This window comes from Ambystoma mexicanum, chromosome 5q, assembly GCF_040938575.1.
Source record: "Ambystoma mexicanum isolate Mex_15411 chromosome 5q, UKY_AmexF1_1, whole genome shotgun sequence".
Classification (NCBI taxonomy): Eukaryota; Metazoa; Chordata; class Amphibia; order Caudata; family Ambystomatidae; genus Ambystoma; species Ambystoma mexicanum.
In genome coordinates, this window is record NC_090933.1 from 785,669,373 (window position 1) to 785,690,148 (window position 20,776).

At 47.4% G+C, this 20,776-nt stretch overlaps 1 protein-coding gene across 1 annotated transcript in view; it reads right to left on the minus strand.

Moving 5' to 3' along the window:
• Positions 1 to 6,430: 6,430 nt before the first annotated feature.
• Positions 6,431 to 20,776, minus strand: part of ZFAND1 (zinc finger AN1-type containing 1) — a 398,662-nt gene continuing 384,316 nt past the window's right edge. The window contains exons 7-8 of the mRNA XM_069621276.1: positions 7,191 to 7,346; positions 6,431 to 7,083 (exon numbers count right to left, since the gene is read on the minus strand). Of these exons, the coding sequence (XP_069477377.1) occupies positions 6,916 to 7,083; positions 7,191 to 7,346 (324 nt within the window). The 3' untranslated portion in view covers positions 6,431 to 6,915. The remainder of the gene's footprint in view (positions 7,084 to 7,190; positions 7,347 to 20,776) is intronic.

Here is a 20,776-nt window from a genome sequence, read left to right on the forward strand (position 1 = left end):
AACCTGCTGGCGAACCTTCGGCACTTGGAGTTCGTCGCCGTCGCAAACAGGTCGATCTGGGGTGTGCCCCACCGTCGGAAGAGGCGATCCACTAGATCCTGCCGTAGTTCCCACTCGTGGCACGAGCGCAGCTCCCTGCTGAGTGAGTCGGCGATGGTGTTTTTTATCCCTGCCAGATGAAACGGCACCAGAAACATCCTTTGGGCGACGGCCCAATGCCACAGGTCCCTGCGCCTCCTTGGACAGCGCTGGGGACCTGGTTCCGCCCTGTTTCCTGATGTAAAACATGGTGGTGGTGTTGTCGGTGAAGATCCTCACCACCTTGCCCTTGAGGGACGGAAGGAAAGACCTGAGGGCCCAGAACACTGCACGGAGCTCCAGGACGTTGATATGGAGGGACTTCTCCGTCGGGAGCCAAAGGCCTCTCGCGTGCAGATTTTCGGTGTGCGCTCCCCACCCTTCCAGGGAGGCGTCGGTGGTCACTGTCTCCTGGTGGTCTGGGGTCTGGAAGTCCATGCCCGCCGTCAGATGCGTGCGGTTGCCCCACCACCGGACCGCTCGGCGGAAACTCTCGTCGAGTGTGATCCTCTCCTCGAAGCTGCCCGTCGTTTGGATCCAGCGCGCGTCCAGGAACTCCTGCAACGGGCGCATCCGGAGCCTGCACATGGGAATGAGGTAGATGCAGGAAGACATCATTCCGAGGAGGGACTTGATGGACCTCACCTTGGCCGCGTCGGAAACCAACATCCGCTGTACCTTGCCCAGGATGGACCTGGTCCTTTCCTCCGACGGGGAGGCCAGAAGAGACACTGTGTCGAGCTTCGCTCCCAGAAACAGTGCGTTTTGCGCGGGTACCAGGTGAGACTTGGCGTAGTTCACGGAGAATCCCAGGTCCGTGAGAAGTCGGACGGTCCTTGCCGTGTGATCCAGGGCGAGCTCCCTCGTCTTGGCTCGGATGAGCCAGTCGTCCAGGTAGGGGTAGACGTGGATCCCCTCGCGGCGCAGCTGCGCCGCCACCGGTGCAAGGCACTTGGTGAATACCCTGGGGGCCGACCGTAGTCCGAAGGGGAGGGCTTTGAACTGGTAGTGACGCCCTTGGACCACAAACCTGAGGAATTTTCGGTGCCCCTTTAGGATACGGTCGGTGGAGATGGACTCCCACACGCTGACGAATCTCGCCAGCCGGCCTCCCACCGGGGTGCTTCGGTGGGGGCCCGACCCCACGGTCGGTTCAATCCTGCTTCGACGAGGCTTTGCCGCCTTGACCTCCTTGGCGAAGACGGCGGGGTCCGCCAGACTTGCCTCGTCCTCTGTAGGCCTCCTGAGCCGACGAGCGGGCCGCTTGACGGTAGGTGGAGAAACCGCCGCCTGAACTTTTGGAGGCACCCTTGCCTCCGCTGCTCCGAAAGGGCGTCCGTCGTTGTTGCAGAACTCCAAGGGCCCGGGCCGTCTCGGTGTCCGCTTTAATGGCCTGAAGGGAATCGTCCACTGTTTTCCCAAACAGGTTGTTCCCATCGAAGGGCATGTCCAGGACTCTGGTCTGAACGTCTTGACGGAAGTCCGTAGCCTTGAGCCATCCACGCCGCCTAAGGCAAACGCCGTTGCCCAACTGGCGGAACCCAGTGTCGGCGATGTCCGAAGCCATCTCACCTTCCTGCAGGATCTCCAGGGCCCCTGCCCTCTTGTCGTCCGGCAAGAAGTCCAGTAGGGGAGCCAGTTTGTACCAGAGCTCCCTGTCGTAGCGGGCCACGATAGCCAAGGCGTTGGCCGCTTTAATCGTCGTCGCCGCCGACGAGATGACTCTGCGTCCCATAGCGTCCAATTTCTTTCCCTCGCCGTCCGGTGGGGAAGTCGATGTGGAGGCCGCACCCCCCCCCCCGCTTTTTTCCTGGCCGCCGCGGAGACGACGGAGTCCGGGGTAGGCTGCGCCCGGAGGCATAGGGGGGCCGTGTCCGGGACCCGGTACTTCTTCTCGTACCGGTCTCTTCTAGCTGGCGTCGTGGAAGGGTTCTTGAGGAGGGTGAGGCCCTCATCCCAAATGTCGTCCAATAGAGGCACTGAGAGGACCGTCTTCCTCTTGGCCTCGCGCCGCTGATAAAGGAAACCTTCCTTCTTCTTCTCCTCAGGGCAGAGTTGGAAAAGCTCGGATGCCCTGGTGATCATGGAGTGGAACGATCCAATCTCGTCGGGCGGAGAAGCCCTGGTGGGAGGCGACGACGGTACATCCTCGTCGTATACCTCGTCGTCCGTACCCATCGCTGCCGTGTCAGTCCCCGTATCATCCCCTCGGGTGGACGGGGAGGAGGGCTGGAAGGGGCGCGACGGCTGAAAAGGAGGCGGAGGGTGGATCCTTCTTTTCTTGGTAGGGGGAACACCAGAAGGTCCCGGTTCTGGGTCCCCCGACGGGAGAGGTTCCGTCGGCAACGGTAGTCTCATCCTTATCTCTGAGCATAAGGACTGTATAGCCAACAAAATGGCCGCCGAGTTGTCTCGCGGCGCTGGCAGAGGGGAATCCGACGGGCGATCAGGGGCCCCGTCGGTACCCTCGATGATGTCGTCGTCACCTGCGTCGGGATCCATCCCGACGGGCCGGTCTTCTTCCACGCCGAGGCCGTGGCTTAAGACTTTGACCAGCTCCTCCTCCGAGGTTGAGGCCGAATCTATGACGCCCTGCCCCCCCTTTTTCTTCCCCACGGGGGATTTCACGGGGGCCCTATCGATGGGCACAAAAGAGGACTCCCTCCGAGGTGGCAGGGAGACTCTGAGCCCCGAGGTCGCCACCACTGGTGTAGCCCCCACAGGCTGAGCCAGGGCCGCCGCAACAGTTTCGATAGAGGGCTTGGCCGGATGGATTAAGGCCTTCACCACCTTAGGTGCGCTCACCGCCTTATCCTTGAGGGGGGGGACACTGCCTCGCTCCCCCTCCGATGGGGCCTTCGAGCTCGACCGGGGCCTCTCCAGGAGCTTCGCCGGGTGCTCGGCCTTCCTCTTACCCGACCCAGAGCGTTGGCTCGTGGTTGATGGTGCCGGGGAGGGTGCGCCCTGCCTGGCGCCCGTAGAGCCCGACCGTTCGGCGCTCCCGGTGCCAGCGGACTTGCGGTGCTTTGCCTTGTGTTGGACCCCCGTCGCCGGGGCGTCCTCAAAGGTCTTAGAAGACCGCTCGGATTTCTTCTTCTTCTTCTCGCCTGACGGGCTCTTCCCTTCCAGCCAGTTGGCGACACGTTGATGGCGGTCCTTCATGGTCCGCTCTGACATGTTGCCGCAAAACGCACAGTCCTTCTCCACGTGCGTCTTGTCCTCATGTAAGCAGTAGAGACAAAAGGAGTGTTCGTCCTCCTTAAAGACGTTCTGCAGCTGGCATCCAGGGCAGACCCTGAACAGCTTTCCGGGCGTCGAGCATCGCTTCTCCTGGGCCATGTCCGGGCCTGAGAAACTTCTGGAGTCCTCCAAAAGCGTAGCTCGACGAAATCTTCACCCTTGAGGGGCGCAGACGAATCCGACACGGGTCCCCGTTGATCGGATGGAGAGTTGGTGGAGCTTGAGGCTCTTTTGACCGAAAAAACGAAGTTTTTGAGAAAAAACGTGAAAAAATAGCACTAACGCTCGAGAGCAATAGCACGAGGATCCCAACACATGAACGTGCGGTAAAAATCTGAAGATGGCTGCCAGAGGCGGTGCTTAGGTAGAGGGCAGTCATTGGCTGTGGTCAGTATGACGCAGAGACCAGTGATTGGATATTACTACGAAAGACAGATCAGAAACGAAACTGATACTGGTTTTTTCTTTACCGAGGATTCCCAGCCTGACGACGGGGAATATTCATGAGCATGTGAATCCATGCCAGACCCCATGCTGGAGAAAGGGGAATACCAACAGTTGTTCCTCTCCGCCACAGGTACTTGTTCTATTGCACCTTTCTCTAGCCGGGTTAAAATCTCCTGCACAAGGAGCGGATCTGGAATTTTGACAGAGTTGGGTCCTGGTGGATGATTCTGAGGCCTTCTTTGAAAAGGAAGGCAGTAACCCAGGGCTACTGTTTCCAGTCTACAAGCATCTGAAGTAATGCCCCGCCATTCTGCCTCCCACCGGGGTCTTGTGGGTCAAGGCCTCAGAGTGGATTAGAGGCAGCTGCAGCAGCAGCTGAGGCTAATGATGCTGCTGCTGGGGCTGATTTAGCACCCCTTCCTCACCCACCACAAGGGAATCTTTTCTGTCTCCTTTGTCCAGCCTGTCCTCTTCCCTTTCCAAATGAAGAATAGAAACGATAAGGATGACCCTTCCAGGAAGATGAGCCTGAATAGGGTTGTTGTTGAGGTTGACTAATGGAGGCGCTAAGTGATTTTGCCGCCGCCTTGGAGGTCTGCAGCTTCTCCAGACTCTCATCTGCCCTGCTGCTGAACACCCTCAAGCCGTCAAAGGGCATATTTAGAAGCCTGGCCTGCACATCCGGTGCAAAGCCCGACTTTCTCAACCACGCAAATCTGCGTAGTTTGGTGCTAGAAGCCATGGTCCAGCTGATACTGTCCGCAGTGTCCAGTCCTGACTGGAGACACTCCCCCATTGCCTCCTTTCCATCCTCTACTATACCCAGGAAGCCATCTCTCTCCTCACCCTCCAGAATGTGCTCAGCCACCATGCTAATACATTCCCACAGGGTGTAAGTAAACCTTGAAAGAGTACAAGTAACATTGGCCGACTTCAAGGCCATACTGCCCGATGAGAAAAGCTTGCAAGCCCAGGCATCAACTCTCTTGTCGTCGCTATCCGGGGGAATAGAGGGGTAAGCAGACTGCCTGGTCGATGTTTCCGCCTGAACCACCAAGCTTTCACTTGTAGGGTGCTTGGTCAAATAGTCTGGATCAATACTAGAAGGCCTATATTTTCAAGTTCTTATTTACAGAAGGTCCAGACTCTGCCGTTTCCCAGTTTGCAATGACGTTCCTCTGAAGGGCTGCATGAAAGGGTAATACTGGGTCTTTCTGAGGGCCTTGATTTAGGATATCCGTCATATCGTCTTGCTCATAGGCGGGAGAATTCCTGCTCCAGCACATGTACTCAATGACTCTATTCATGAGGGACTAGTGTGCAGAATCTGCATGTTCAGCTGGATCAGGCCTGCCGAATTACAGCTCCGGCGAAGTGTCTACACCACTAGTGGACTGGAGGCAATCGTAAAGATCAGTGATCTTTGACTCCTGATTAATACGTTCCTCAGAAGAATTTTGCATGCCATAAGGCACGCCAAAGGGTGGAGAATCCTCTTCCGAGGCTTGCTCCTCCTCATAAATTGAGTCCATAGACTTGAAAGTCTGTCTTCGGTGTAGGTTTAAAAACCTTTTCCGGACTGGGCAGAGGCCTCGAAAGGGTCAAATGACCATCGAAGGCGCAGACACTGGTTTCGACAATGGCGTCGTGGATGCTAATGGTGTCCACACTGACTTCGACAAAGGCGTCCATGGCACCTTCGACAAAGGCGTCCATGGTGTCTTCAACAATGGAGTCGATGGTGCCTTCGACAACGGTGTCGACAAAGATCTTGGCAACAGTGCCGTTTTGCTCGATGCTGCCTTCGACGTATGCGTTGACAGCTTTGACCCCGTCAACGATTTGCTCTTTTTCGGAGGTATCGGAGAAGCACTAGGTTCTTGAGACGATATCCTCAATGATTTCTCATTGGATCGAGAGCGACTCGCCGGTTTGACACTCTGCTTTGCCATGGTAGTCTTTGACCTAAGTCGTCCAAAGGAGCGACCGGGGCATGGCTTGTGTGCATTTCCTTCGAGGGGGTCATAGCTGCATTCTCGAATATACGTAAAAATTCGCGCTTGAAAGCACCCCATTTTCAAGGGGAATCATTCTTGGTTGGGCTCCTTATAACCTTGGCAGAGGAATCAGATGAAGAGGTAGAAGGAGACCTATGGCGTCTCTTCTTCGCCTTCTTCGATGAAGAAGACAAAGATTGTCTCAACCGACACCTCGACCAAGACTTTTGTTTTGACTTTTTGCACCCAGACGAGTCCCGAGACTCCTCAGACTTTTTATCCCTCTTCGAAGATGATTTGGAAGCTGCCCTCCCCGCCACCAGTTTACCTCGGCATACCCTGAGAGCTTTTCTTGTCATGGCCTGACAGGACCCGCAGCTATCCGTTCTGTGTTTGGAACCCAGGCAAACCCTGTGGGGATCGGTAATGGACATCTTCGCCCCATAGTCATGGCACTTTTTAAAACCAGACCTTGGGGTCAAAGTGTTGGAAGAAGACATTTCTTGACGAAACTGAAGCGTGCCGTTCAACACTTGCAGCAAAGCTTTTGGAAAAACAGAACTGAAGCCAACGGGCGCGGCTCAAGCTATTTGTACTGCTGATGACGTCGACACCCAACGTCAACCACCGAAGGACATCGATGCCAAAGCATCAAGCACAGCGCCCTCTGGTGTGGAAACATTTTTACTGAAGCAGCAAAGCTGAATATACAAATATCAAAGTTGAGGAATACGTGGGAGGACACAGTCCATTCGAACATGGCTTTTGCCAGAGGTACAGTTGCTCCCCGAGCAAGTGACATATTTGAGGGATGGATGGCTTTATGAATACGAGTAGACTTTACCTTTAAACAGCCTCTCTGGAAGACAAAGTGGGCAAAATGTGTATATTTAAATAGAAATTAATTTGATAAGTTAGAGCTGTAGGCCCAGATGGATGTGCAGATCATAGGTGAGCCCCACTTGGTGTATTGCGAATTATAAACACTGAACCAATTAACAGCGAGCAGGCATATCACCTGTAAACAGAATGACCATTCAACCTATGCTTTGCTTAGAAAATATTAGAACATGTATATTTACATGATGATTCGTTATTTTTTTTTCTGGTATGCTTCAGTAGCATCAATGTGTTTAACCTAAAGCCCAAGTAACTATACATAAGATTCAACATCTTCCAGTAATTCGCAGTGATTGTCAAGATATTCTAAAATAATATTTCCACCATTATATAGAGGGTTCTCCGAGTTGGATATCCAGGTTTCTAAAGTCTGGTCCAATGGTAAGGCTTCTCCCGAGACGGCGTGGCAGACCCTCAATTTCTGAAAGTGAAGAACAAATTACACTTAAGAAATCACAATGCTTTCGGAACATAACATGGATTAAGTCACTATAATCAATTCCTTCAGGGAACAGTGAACAAAAGTACCTTAGCACATGCTCGGTTGTTTTCATTTTTAATGTTTGCAGAGGATGCCACGAAGTCCACCACCTTGCCAAGACTCCACTTGCTGCTGAAAAACATTGGCTTGCTTTTCTCTTTGATTTCCTTCGGTAAGAATACCTGGAAGTAAACCCGCTCAGACTGTAACGGGAAATGAGTACAATGGTTAAATCATCATCATACGCTCACATCTTCATCATATGGTTCCCTTGCACAACATTTGAAGCAACATCTTAAACTTCAATCACTTCTTAAATTCATATTATATCCCACTTCTTTTTACTTCTCTACAACTTAAGAGGGGACCATCAGAGAAAGTGCTTTGAAGTAGGCCTGGCTTTCTGTAACTGTATCCTGTGCAGCTGTACAGTGTATGTATCAAGATTGCATGATTGAGCTGTAAGACTAGCCCCAAAATGAGAAACTTCAAAATCGTTTCACTTGCTTCTAGCATGAGCTAAAATCTGAAACATTATCTGCAATCTAAGTAAGTGAGATTAGTGATCCAAGTTCTTCACAATGTTGGTGCTAATCTTCTTCATAACAAAATGAATGTAGCAGTCCTACACCCAAATTATCCTGACCGACTGTGCATGTTTGTTTGTATCACAAAAAATGACACATACATAGCTATCATGACACGGGTTTGTACACACGCGAAGCACATTAGTTAGTAAGTGCTTCCATGATTTCCTGCCGCCTTGCCCCCCTGTTAGGTCTGTGTACCCCCTTGCCCCCTTATCTGCCTTCTGCCCCCTCACCCTTCCTCTCACCCCTCTTCTATTGCCACCTTCCTACTCCTCACCCCACTATCTTTCTCCCTCCTCTCATTCTTCCCCCAACTTAGCACTTACTCTTATCAATTGTCCCTGTGACTTTTGATAGCAGCTTGTCTTTCTCTCCTCCTCCTCTCCTTGTCTTCTCCTTCCTCCCCCCCACTCTATTAATTTGTCGCTGACAAATTTGCACTGTAGCGTGTCTTGTTCATCTCCTTGTCCCCACTCTCATCCCCCCGTACCCCCCTCCCACCTCTCCTCCTGTTTACCTCTTGCACTACATCAATTGTCATCAGGCATAGTAATGTTACTGCTTGTTTTGTTCTCCTTCTTTTCCCTTCCCTCTTTGCCTTATCTGTTCCATGCACTTGCACTATCTGAAATGTCGCCAGGCCTAGTACGATACTTATTTTTCACATTCTGTATTGTTTCAAGGACTTTAAGTGAATGTAACTGTATTTTCCTATGTCCCCCCCCCCTCCTTGAAGCGCTTTGAAACACATTGTGTATAGGCGCTATATAAATAAACAATCAATCAATCATTCTATATATAATGGTTTCCCATTTATGTCAATGGTTTTCATTTTGACCTGCATGTGTTTGGAGACATTCTCAGACTAGAAAACACAATTTGCTTTTGCAAGAACCTTCTTTGGCTCTTGCATGTGTGATTTCTTTCAAGACACCACTTCCTTCTCTCCTTGCCCTCAGATTTTGGAAAAAGTGGTGATCCTTTATTTAGTTTAGTGTTTATTTCTTATTATTTTTACAGCACAGACAGATCATTGGAGCAGGTCCAACGTATTGTGAGGGAGCTGCATAAAAAGGAAAAATACACTTAGCATAGCTGATTGCGACTTTGGTACAGATTATCCATCTTTTTTTTACAGTAGGTTGAAAAGCAATCAAATTTAAAGGGTTAAGACTATCTGACCAAGGTGTGCTAGGAAAAAGTTGCTCCTATTGGGGGGAACTCATTTTAATTGGTGGTGTAAGATAGCCAAAAGAAAGGATGGGGCACTATTATGCTGAGCAAAAGGGATACATGAGCCAAGAACAATACTTGCAAGGAAAGCAGGAGTGATTTAAAAACCAATACTAGCTGAAGAGAGAAAAATTCAAAAGGTTGTCACGTGGAAGGAAATGCTGTTCACAGTAAGATCTGAACAGAGTAAAATGCTCTCTACTAGTTAATCCTACAGTGGCAGGCATGAACAAACATCCGCCGTAACAGATGCAACTTGGGTACAATACCTGGAGCCAATTTATATGCCGAAAAGCTGTACAACAACCCACCAGTATTTAATAAGCGGAAAGGTTTATGGTTATGATTATTTAACATATTTTTCTACATCTTGCTGTAACAAATTGATTTCTGCCCTGCAGGTGTACAACGATTAGTAGACTAAAACGCCCACTGAACCCTCACACTTCCAGAAACCAAGAGCCAACACAATCATATAGGTAAAACATGCAAAGTCAAGAAAGATACCTCCTTTGCCTCTTGCAGTGACGTGGGCTAAGGGAAGGCTGTGCTCTTAAGACGGGTGTGAATGTGATTCAGTAGCAACCCAAACAGCAAAATATAACAGTCCAAAATGAAAGAATGTCCAATCAAGGTACTATACAAATATATACTTTAATAAGACACCATGTACAATACTAATTAACTGGAAAAAAAACTGTAAAACCCCACCTGTGTAGAAGAAACACAGAATATGCACAGATAGAATATATACAGCACTCTGAGTTATGAGACAAGAGGAGAAGGGCAATCAAAAGACCACGGTGTTCAAAAGGATATTTCTTTGAGCGGCATAAAGGGATTAAAATTACCTATCCAGTCTCTAAGACCTAAAGATGGACCATGAAGGTAGATATCGGTCAAGAGTTCCTTTGAAAATTTCTTGGTGGTTCAATGCGTCGAACCAGGATTCTCAGCGTCGGCTCAGGTAGAGGATGCAGCAGTTGCAATGGCCTGGCAGAAAACTGGTGTTGAGTCAAGGGTGGAATGGAAGGTGGCTGCGGACTCGAATTGTCCACTCGTGCTGTGCAGATCCCCAAGTTCAGTCGGAGGTCGCAGTTTAAAGGCGGTGAGCTGGTAAAAGGATGCACAAGCAAATGGATTCAATGCAGAGGCTCGGAGGTCGCTGTTCGGTAACACCAGGGTCAGGGCGATCAACTTATAGGAGCGGCAATGAAGAAGCTGGTGTTTCGGACAGCAGCTCGAACATGGCAAGACTGCGGTACTTTGTGGTTCGAGCCAAAGCTACGATGCGCTTCTGATGGGGCTGTGCGGCATCAAACTGAGTCATTCAGCTGACAGCGGTTCAGGGACCAATGGAACCAAAGGGCAGTGTTGAAGAGTCCAACTAGATCGCTCAGCGTCAAGCACGTTTGAGTCACAGCTCGGAGTGGGTCGTCGTTGAGAACAGGGACCTTGGCTGTTCTAGCTTACAGGTGCTGAGAGTCCCACTCCAGGGTATCAATGGCCAATATCAGTCCTTCCCACAAGCACCCAAACACGGGAGAAGGCTGGCACATACCTTCATGCAACCTGCAACACAGTGAGGTCCTACACAACAGAGAGATAGGCTTATAGTCCAGAGTAGAGTACACCTCCATGGGTCCCTGGGAATGGTTAGGGGACAGAATTTGCCTCTACCTTGAACATCTTCCTTTACCTCACAGCTGAAGGACTTTAGAAAGGACTGCTCTCTCAGCAGGGTTCAGCAAAATCTTGTGATGATCCAAAGATGCTTCAAGAAAAGTGGTAGGAGACCCTTCCTTTTATAGTCTCCAGATGATTGGACTAACACTAGCTTGCTTTAGGGGTCCAATTCCTGCTCTTGAAATTAGTGGACTTTGCCCTTCTGATGTCACACCCAAAGTACTTTGCTCTAGAGGAAGTGAAGGGGACAGGAAAGAGAGAAGCAGAGAGAATAAAATGGTGAAGTCTCATTCCTTTTAACAGAGTTCACCTGACTACTCTAGCTCTGCATCCACCCCTTCTCTCTAAGAACAAAGACCTTTAGAAATGCAGCATCCTGGTGTGAGTCATGGCTCACTGTGATTGGGTGTGGCCCTTGATTCCTGTTCCCATGACAGCTCCATGTGGAGTGGTTGTTCCTGGTGAAAGGGCATTACCTGCCCTTACAAAGGAACAAAGAGAAGTAATCCCTCAGGGCTAAAGTCCTACCAGTTGATAGGGGCAAGCCTTGTCTCAGGTGAATACACATAAACCATCCATAGCTGAACTGGGCCTAAATGGCTGACGTGTGGTATCAAATTGGATGTGGCTGCAAGGATCTTATGTATGACCCTGCACCATACCTTAACCCAGGCATAACTTTATTTCTTACAGTTTATTCTGCCACCATCGTGGCTACTTTTAGTCATTATAGTTTTGGTACATATCCTAACTGCAGTCCCTGCAATGCATAGGATTGGCTGTAACTGCAGCTTTCAAATGGGCAGCTGTGACCTCTGAACATGCTCTGTGCGACTTGTAAAGCAGATGCTGTAATCAGGATATTGATGCAGCAGGTCACAGATAATACTATGCTTTTGGCATGGGACCTATGAAAGGGGAATCTGAATAGTAGATGGCCCTTTCAGAGATGTAATTACCCACATCAGTTTTTTAAAATACAAATAAAAAAAGCCAGGGCTTTCAGACCCTTAACAAATGGCAATTAATCACACTTGCCCATTTTCCCCTTTCCATAAACTAAGCTTGTTTATCCCAATGCAATGACATTCCGTGCAAGACCTGTGCACAGATTTAGGTCCTCATTAGGAGTTGGATGGGTACTAGAGATAATTACCAATACTGCTGGCAGTATTCCTGAAACTCGATCCAATACTAAGCAAACCACTGGTAGAGTAACAAGAGTATAGGTATTTCTTGAATACTGCAAGCAGAATTTAAGCAACACCACTTTGCATATTTAAAAAAAAGACATGATTAATCTATTTCCACGATCATATTCGTGGTGGAAACAGAATGTTCAGTACTGATACATACCACTGCACTACATTTTTTGTTCATTGCTCAAAAGGGCGAATTCTGACATTACACTAGTAAGGTGTTCAGATGGTGGTTTGAAGAAATCCACAGTTTAATGATGGCCTCTTCTGCTTGGACCTTAAGGTATGTGTGGAGTGAATCAGTTGGATGGGCCCCAAGGACTGTTATGTGGTGTATGTGCCCCCAGATGATATAAGGAGGATCTGCTGGTCTCCCCCACAATACTGGAGCCCTGGATCACGGTACATAGCCTAAGCAGTCCCTACTTCCCCCTTTAAAGAATCAGACACTGGAAAATATCATAGTGCGGCGGTCACCACACTTTAGTTGAGTATGAAGTTCCATAGAAAACCCGAAAATTGAATTAATAATAACTTTTAACTTGCATGACGGATTTGGCCGATCGTTTATAAAGAAAATGTTTGTCATTTGGAGGGGGAAAAAGGATGAAATGGCATCAGGCTAAAGGTGAGGAAGGGGGAAAGAGGACACCATGAGAAATTGGGGAATTGGGGGGGGGGGTTACTGGTGGTTATAGTAGAAAACAGGATTGGGAATGAAAGTGCATCACATGAAAATAACTGCAGTTATTTGCGGGCGTTAATGGATAACTGGGGTTAATTGTAGTACATAGCTAATTTAGTTTAGAGTTCAATAAATGAAATGAATACAAAAGAAAGTGGAATTTTACAATGAGTTGTGGGGTAATGGGTGTAGCCGAAGGATATGGGTACTGGGTTACTTTCAGGAACCGATGCTGCAATACGGAAAGCGGACACGGCTGAAGGCCACGGCAAGTGTGCCCAAAAGAAACCTGGTGGTGTGGCCACAGCTGAAGGCCACGGCCAGTGGACCCGTTTAGGAAACCTATTGGAGCAATATTTAGAGTGGCCATGGCTACTGGGAACAGAATAAAGCTATTAGGGTTAACAAGCAAAGGGGCCATGGCAAGTGATTAGGAAAGAAAGGAAGCGTTTTAAAATATACAGTGGGCACGGCGGAAGGTCGTGCCCACCGGCCATGGTGGAAGGCGATGGCTAGTGGCCCGGTAGTGTTTTAAAATGTACAGTGGGAACAGCCGAAGGCCCTGGATGGTGGGCCCGAAAGACGCAGAGTGGCCACAGCCAAATGCTACGGCCACCTTGTGGGTCCAAAAGAAACATTGTGGGAGAACATGTACAGTGGACACGACCAAGGCCTTGGCTAGTGGCCCATAAAATAACTATAGTATTTCAGAACCCTTGGAATTTACTGAACAAGACCTTAGTTGAGGTGCAGTTAAGTTGCGCAGATTTAACGCGACAAAAACCTTGAAATTCAATGGGTGTGGGAAGTGTGAGGAGCAAGGAATGAGACATGAACACAGAGAACTCATGATTGTGGTTAAAAACTTTTATTCAAAATAAAAAGGGGTTGGAAAATACCTCACTGTCCCTAGTCTAGGAGGTATTTCCCTACCTCAAATAAAACTTAAGGGTCTATCCTGTGTCAAGATGTCCAAAGAAAAATGTCCTGTGTCCGAAATCGTATCCTAGCCCTCACATTCTGTAAGTAACTCTAAGGTGCTATGGGTAATAACTTTGGCCTTAAAAGTAAACAAATGTAAAGGTTTAAAAGGAAGGTTTAACTCCAACACAAAAGTTCCCAATGGATAGTGTTCACAGTTCAAGGGAATGGCTCCCTTCCCCAGATTTCTCATCACCAATACAACAGATCAACATGACAATCAAAGTTCTTTATAGCACACAAGGAAAACTCCCTCCTCTTGGAGCTGCACTCCACTCGTAGTGAAATGTCTCCCTTCCCAAGGTCTGTTCAAACAATTACAAATCCCCAGGGTAGGAGACTTCTTTGGGATTCTTTGTTAAACAAAACTTGGATGCAAAACAACTTGTATGCTGGTCCCAGCCTTGCAGGAAACCAGGTATACTACCCGGCCAGATTCTTCTCTACATTCACTGCAATTTGACTCACAAGCTTGTCGTTGCCTGGTGTACTTCCCTACCAGGTCTTTCGCATGTGGTTCACTTTATAAATTTGCAAACTTGACTTTGCTTGGTATACTATCCTGCCAGGACTTTCACTTGAAGTTCAAACTTAACTTGTGTTATTATGCCTTTTGACAATACACTGTTTAAATCCCTTTTCATTCACTTCACTGGCTCTCATCTCTCCTTGATAGGGTCGTCGAAGTGCCGGGGTGTCCCAGCTTCTCTTCTCAGGACACACCAGCTTTGAGTGGGGTTCTCCGGTCCTCTCGCAGAAAACGTGAAGCAACGCTCCAGCGTCCCATGTCTGCTTCACAGGCTCACCGGTTTTGCATAGTGGCTTGCATGTCCTTCGCGGCTCCTACTCCGCTTCCAAGCCCTTCTCCGTGTTCGGGTGGCGTTGGTGCTACTTCTCAGTTCTTGTGGCTGCCAGAAGACTTCCCCTCTCTTCCTGCTATGGTCACAGTATGGCGAACCGGCTCCAGAAGACCTTTTCCTTCTGCCGTCTCCCTGAGCCCCCAGGCTCCACCGTCTTCTCTGCAGCTCGGCATTCCCTCAGTCAGCCCGAGACAATGAAGCTTCTCCAGACAGCTTCTCCCTCCTCCATGCTGGTCAGTGTTTTTAAATGTCTCACCACCTACCATACACTTGCAACCACTAGAGCGCATCCTGGGCTTCAACGATCATTGCTCCTCATCCCCATTTTTCTACATACATGGCAATGATAGGCAGTCCTTGGCATTGTATTCCCAGAATATTGAAAGATGTCATCAGTAGGTTTTATGGGTGGTTGAAGGGGACTGTCACAGTATGCCATAAAGGCATGAGAAATGGAGGGGATATCCCTAAGAGGGAAAGGGGGGGGCGTGCATTTTCATCTGATGAAGCAGGGTCATCCCCTGAGGGTCACATCCCATAAGTGGTCTTCCCTCATTTAGCCGCCTGAGGGCCAGGATCAGGTAGCGGCTGCTGTTCCATGGCCACAAGAGGAGAGGCTACCTCTGGGAAAAGAGTGATGACATCACCAGATTCATCACAGAAGTCCTGACCAGTTTAACTCTGCATTGTCCCGTTGCAAAGCCCATGAGCACATACATATAAGAGAAGGGATTCACAATGACATACAAAATGGCATTATGGGGAACATAGCATTAAGGGGGATATCAATAGGAGCATGCACAGTTAATCTAGTCATGACTTCCCACATCCACTGAATTTCAAGGGTTTTGTTGCGTTAACTTAACTGTACCTTAACTAAGATTTTTCCTGTGAATATAGATATCCATGGGCCTGGTACAGTTAGACTTGCAGTGTTTGGGCTGTGTGAATGGCCACCACAGCTTACAAAGTTGCAACCCGCTCATCACAGGCTCATCGCTCCAGTGGAGGTGGAGCCATGGACAGTGGGAACAGATGTGGTACCCCCAGCTCTGCTGCCAGATCTGGACCAGCAGAATATCTTCAGATTTGAGGATATCGAGGCTAAGGAGGCGTTTGAAGGTTGTCAAGGAGGCGTCAGCGGGGTTGATACTTGACAAGAGTGCGAGAGGTTGCAGATTATTTTTTCAGTTCTATTAGTTTTGACACTAGAAACAGAATGCCATCACAAGCTTAGCAATGTTCAATTGAGACATCTTAAAAGGGGATCCCTTTCCTCTCTCTTCCCATCTCCCACACCTTTAATTAGATGACCCCAGTAATCACGGTAGGCAAGTGAGAGGACTTGTATGATCTGGAGCTAATCTTGGAGTCCAAAAAAGTTCATGGCATCAACATGCCACAATCCCTGGCAGTCTGAAATTTGGCCAAAAAACCCACAAATTTCAGACAATTCCCTCTGCCCACCCACCGAAACACACCATCAACAACAAATGTCCTACCTTCCCGTGTTCCCACATGTGTCCCGACAAATGTTAAATCTCAATTTTCAGAAGCCATGTATATCAGGCAAAAGGACCAAATACTCAGAAACCGTTCCCACCATGTTATATAGTGCAGATTTGATTTTCCTTACCAAGTGCATTCAAGATTCTACAGTGCCACATACGCAAGGAAGGTATTGTATTTGTAACCCAAGGTAAATGTATCAATATAGTGGGAATTAGAGACCTCATGCTACTACTCACCATCTAACTACATCTGGCACCATGTTTCATTGGTTCGAGATATTGCCATCACAAAAAAGCTCTGCTCTAATCTGTACTGTACCCCCCTTCGTCTTACACTCATGCTTACCAATAACTTATCACATTTGAGAAACACACATTCCTACTTTGACAACCATATCCACACTCCCACTTATCCCAATTGTTTTTCCCTCTCTGTTTTTGGTCATTCTACTGTCTAGTTTCTCGTCCCCATCACCTCCTCCCCAAGCCTCCCCGTCCCCTTCACAGACTAAGGTCTGACGAAATCCTGGCAGGGTCACAATATGCCACCTTTCAGACAAGGTCAGGTTCTGTAAAACCACTACGATGGTGAAAGTAGAGGAAATTGTATGCAGTTTTGATGGGGGTATAGAACCACCTACAAAGGATTGCATACAGTCTCTATGTGTATAAGGTGAATATGGTTAATCTAGCAGTCCTCAACCAAACTTCTTTCTAGGCATCATCCTCAAAAAGTTTCCTCAGCACCCTTTCCCAGTGTACCCTATAGGCAAACACATATTTGTTCCTCTTAGTAAGTCAAAATCCTGAATGTAGCGGAAATGAAGTCCTTGGATAAGGTGGCTAGATGGATTTAAGATTCAAAGTCCATAAACCTGCATGAGACTTCCCGCATTACAAGTCCCAACACCTTAGGTGATAATACCTCACCTCACCTGTACTGTGAGTTAAAATCAGTCTTGTTCTGTTGACCGGCCTTTAAGGCTCTGTATTAAGTCATCTGATTTGTTCTGGGATACAGCAGTGCTGTGGCCCTTCGGGCCCGGAAAGAAACATTATGCCCAAGTGTCCGAAGTGAACTGACAACAGAAAAGACGAGCTATAGAGTGAGAGACCTTGCCCAAAAGTGTTTGTTTTGTGTAGGAGATTTCTTCTTTCTGCTCACTGCCATGATGAAAAGGGTGCCCCTGTTAATGTGAGATGCAAATAAATGTTTGCACACCCAAGAGCATTTTTCATGTTGTGAAGGTTTTTCAAAAGATACCATTTTATTGACTCAAAAGGTTGGATAAAACACCTCACTACGTTGATGAGGATTTCCTTGCCTAAAATAAACTAAAGGAGCACTTAACAAAAGGTTTCTGTCCCTCACACTTGTACATACAATAACTCAACCAGGTAATATATGGCAGTTCAAACAAAACAAATAGGACAGTTATATTCACAATCTGATAACCTCCTCTACTTATAATCTGGGTGAATTCCCCTTCCCCATATTCAAGCTGGATTCTATTCAATAGTTCCAAAAGGATAAGGAAATCCTGTCATAACAAAGTTCAACTTCAGTTCTTTAGGTTCCAACTCGACAATGAAAGGTTCCAACTTGAATTCAACAAGGTTTTCCTCTTCCTACCTGTGACCAAGAGCTCAAAACACTTTTTCTCATCAACAGTGTTCCTCTTTCCACTTGTGACAAAAGATAACAATTTATTCTCATCAACAAGGCATCTCATTGTTCATTAGGATCAACACAAAATGTCAGTCAGGATAATTCTGCAACAGTTCATAACACACTTGTTTAAACAATTGTTGATACATCTGCAGCAGTTCACACAACACTTGCTTCAGCAATATTAATTTGTCAGGATGATTCTGTATCAGCTCACAAAAACATCTTTGTGGATCAGCCACTTCTTGTTCAAGACGTTTAACCACCCAACAGTACTTCAACAACTCCACTCACCTGCCAGGCCTACTACTACAACGCCCTCTGCTCTGGTGTACTCTCCTACCAGAACAGAATAAAATACTAACTACAAGTACTTCTGTGGTAAAGGTAATCTTCCAACAAGTTAGCAATGTCTCTTGCTTCACAACACCAAGTTTAAGTATTTCTCCTGGGAAAACAAGAAACAAATTTGTGTGGTTTGATACACTCTTGTGATTGCCATGTGCAACACAGGTTATGTTCTGTTCCTTCTGAATACCTTCTATCAGAAGGATAGGCCCCCTGCCACTCTTGGTTTCCCACTTCCGCAATAACCAAATGCTGACAATGGTTCTATGTGGGAGGTCTGCAGCTTTGCTACTGCAGGGTCATTAGCCACACTAGAAAACAAGTTTATTAAGAAACGACTCCTGCTGCCGAACGGTGCACCTACTGCCCTGATATTCCTGGATCCAAGTCTCTTTCCAATAGCTGACCAGAATGCCTTAAAACCAGTTGCATACTGGATTAGACTTTGGCACTCCCAGGGGTTGGAATTATATTGTGAGGCACTTGAAAATGTCTTGTCCCTGGAGGTCAAAATGTGAAATAACAATAAATTATCAGGGTGACCGACCATGGTGTACACTCTTCAAATAATCATTCAATTCATTTGACAAATGCCATTCTTTGAGATTTTGTAAAATGAATTTTAGTTTTTACCAAATGCTTCAATGCATGCATAAATTGTTAAACAAAATTCAGACAGGACATACATGACTGAAGATACAGTATCCTAACATGATACATTAATATTTTTGTCCATGCATTTTGGCCTGGACATACATTTTAAAACTACATAGAAAGTCCCTTACAGCACTTCGGGATCATGGTGATCACATTGAATGCAAACAAACAAAAATGTAAATCATATTACAACATTTGCAGTGTTGACATTTAACACTGGGATGGTGGTGTCGACACAAACGTGTTTCGGCCCATTAAGAGCTTGTCTGTTCAGTTGAGAGATGGATGGCCTTCATCAGAACGGAGAAGAAGAGTCGGATAATGGGGTCCTCCAAGAGGAGGGAGATAGTTATTCTTACCAGTGTTCTTTATTTTCACACAGTGTTTTCAAAAAGCCACTTCAAGGTATGGGTGCAGAAGACGGTGAAATGCTGCTCTTTCTTGCTCATGGGGTTTCCTGTGAGTGAAGAGTGGAAGTGGTTATGGGTCTGTAATACCCACTGGGGACGGATAGCAGTTGTGCTGCTCATATGTGAAGACAACTATTGTGTTGCCCATATGAAACAAAAGTAGGATAGTGCTCGAAGTGGTGTTGAACTAGCCATTGGTTTATTACTGGGACCAATCTTACCCTGTGTATTGATCACAGCGGGATGTTGGATGGTCCCCTACTCGGTATAAGGTGGAGTTGAATGTGTACGCTGCTGCATTGGAGTAAGTATTGCAGGCCACTGTGGAGGACAGGCGGAACATGTATGCGTAAGTACGACCCGAGTTAATTCAGGCATCATTGTGAAATTATACTTATTTTGGCTAAATATGCGAATTAGTGAAGCAATTCCAGTGGTTTCCTATCCCATAATATTAAGATAACAGTCTGTTAGTTTAATTTTCAAAATATCGCATGCTATTCACATGTGCGACACTGATCGCCTCTATACCATGCTCATTGCGAAGTTTTGGGGTAGTCAGATGTTTATTGATGGACCCGAAAAACCCTAGATGATGTTAGGCTGAGGTAGAATGGAGGGCCCAATCCCATCTGTAAGGTTATAGGGGCAGTGAAAAAATTAACTGGCAGCTACTGTAGTAGCGCTCATTCCGAGGTGCTTCTGCTGAAGTGCCCTTGTTAGATCGGGGATCTGTGGACCCTTACATGGTGTTACTGAAGTCCAAAATTAGAGAAAGCTGGTGCAGTTGCCCGCGTGTGGGTACAGCGGCATAGCTGCTCCGCTTACTGTATAGAGTAGCACCGTGCATCGTTGTCACAGCATTGTTTGATTTACGTGCATGCAGTCATTTTGAAACATGTGTGAAACAGGAGCTGGAATGCTCCGTGGAGAATCACTAGTGCTATGTGGTACAGGGACTATTCGCAACTTCACTTTTGTCTCACTCTTGGATAAACATGAGTTTTACAATGCTTAAACAATAAGAAAAAAGTAAACTCTCTGATCAGTAGGACATCGAGCGTTTGTGTTGCCTGGGTAACGCTTTTGTTTGTGTGGCGGCCTTGTATAGGTGGTATCCTTATGTCTATGGCGGCCATATTGGAATGATCTTATGTCATTCTTAGTCTAGTGCACCATTATGTGTTTATATGTGGGTGCTTGTATAACCCAATGTATTGGGGCCCATATATCGTACTTAATCAGTGTGAGGGGTAAACAGAGAATCAAAGCATCGAGTAAATTGATTGGTAATCAACTGGTGAAAACAGATGCATTCTTGCACAGATTTCGGTAAGACTTACATTATTGTATTTCTGGGTTGCCGGGTGTACAACTTTCATGCGTCTTTCACTCCTTCCTTCATGGTGCTTGTGGGGTAGATGGTGATTTCCTCACCATTAAGATGTGCCATTCTGCTTTTTCCACTTCTGTGCTTCTCGGTCTAGTCTTTTTTCCTCTGTTGTTTTGCTTCCGCTCTTAACCACGCCTCTCATCCTGTTCGGCGCGTTGCAACCCATCGCTTCTCGCTCCAGGGGCCTGCGCTCTTCCCTGTTGGTGTCGCAACTGACTCTGCCCTCATTCGGGTCCCGTCCCGATCATTCTGCCTTCATTTTCTTTTCTTTCCGTGTCCGTTCCTGCTGTGCTCTTCCTGGTTTGTGCTTACCGCCGCCCGTTTCCTCCATAACGGGTATCGGTATTCTTTCTTTCCTCCTCCGTCTTTGCCTAACTTTCTCTTTCTTTTCCTCTTCCTCTGTTATTTCCG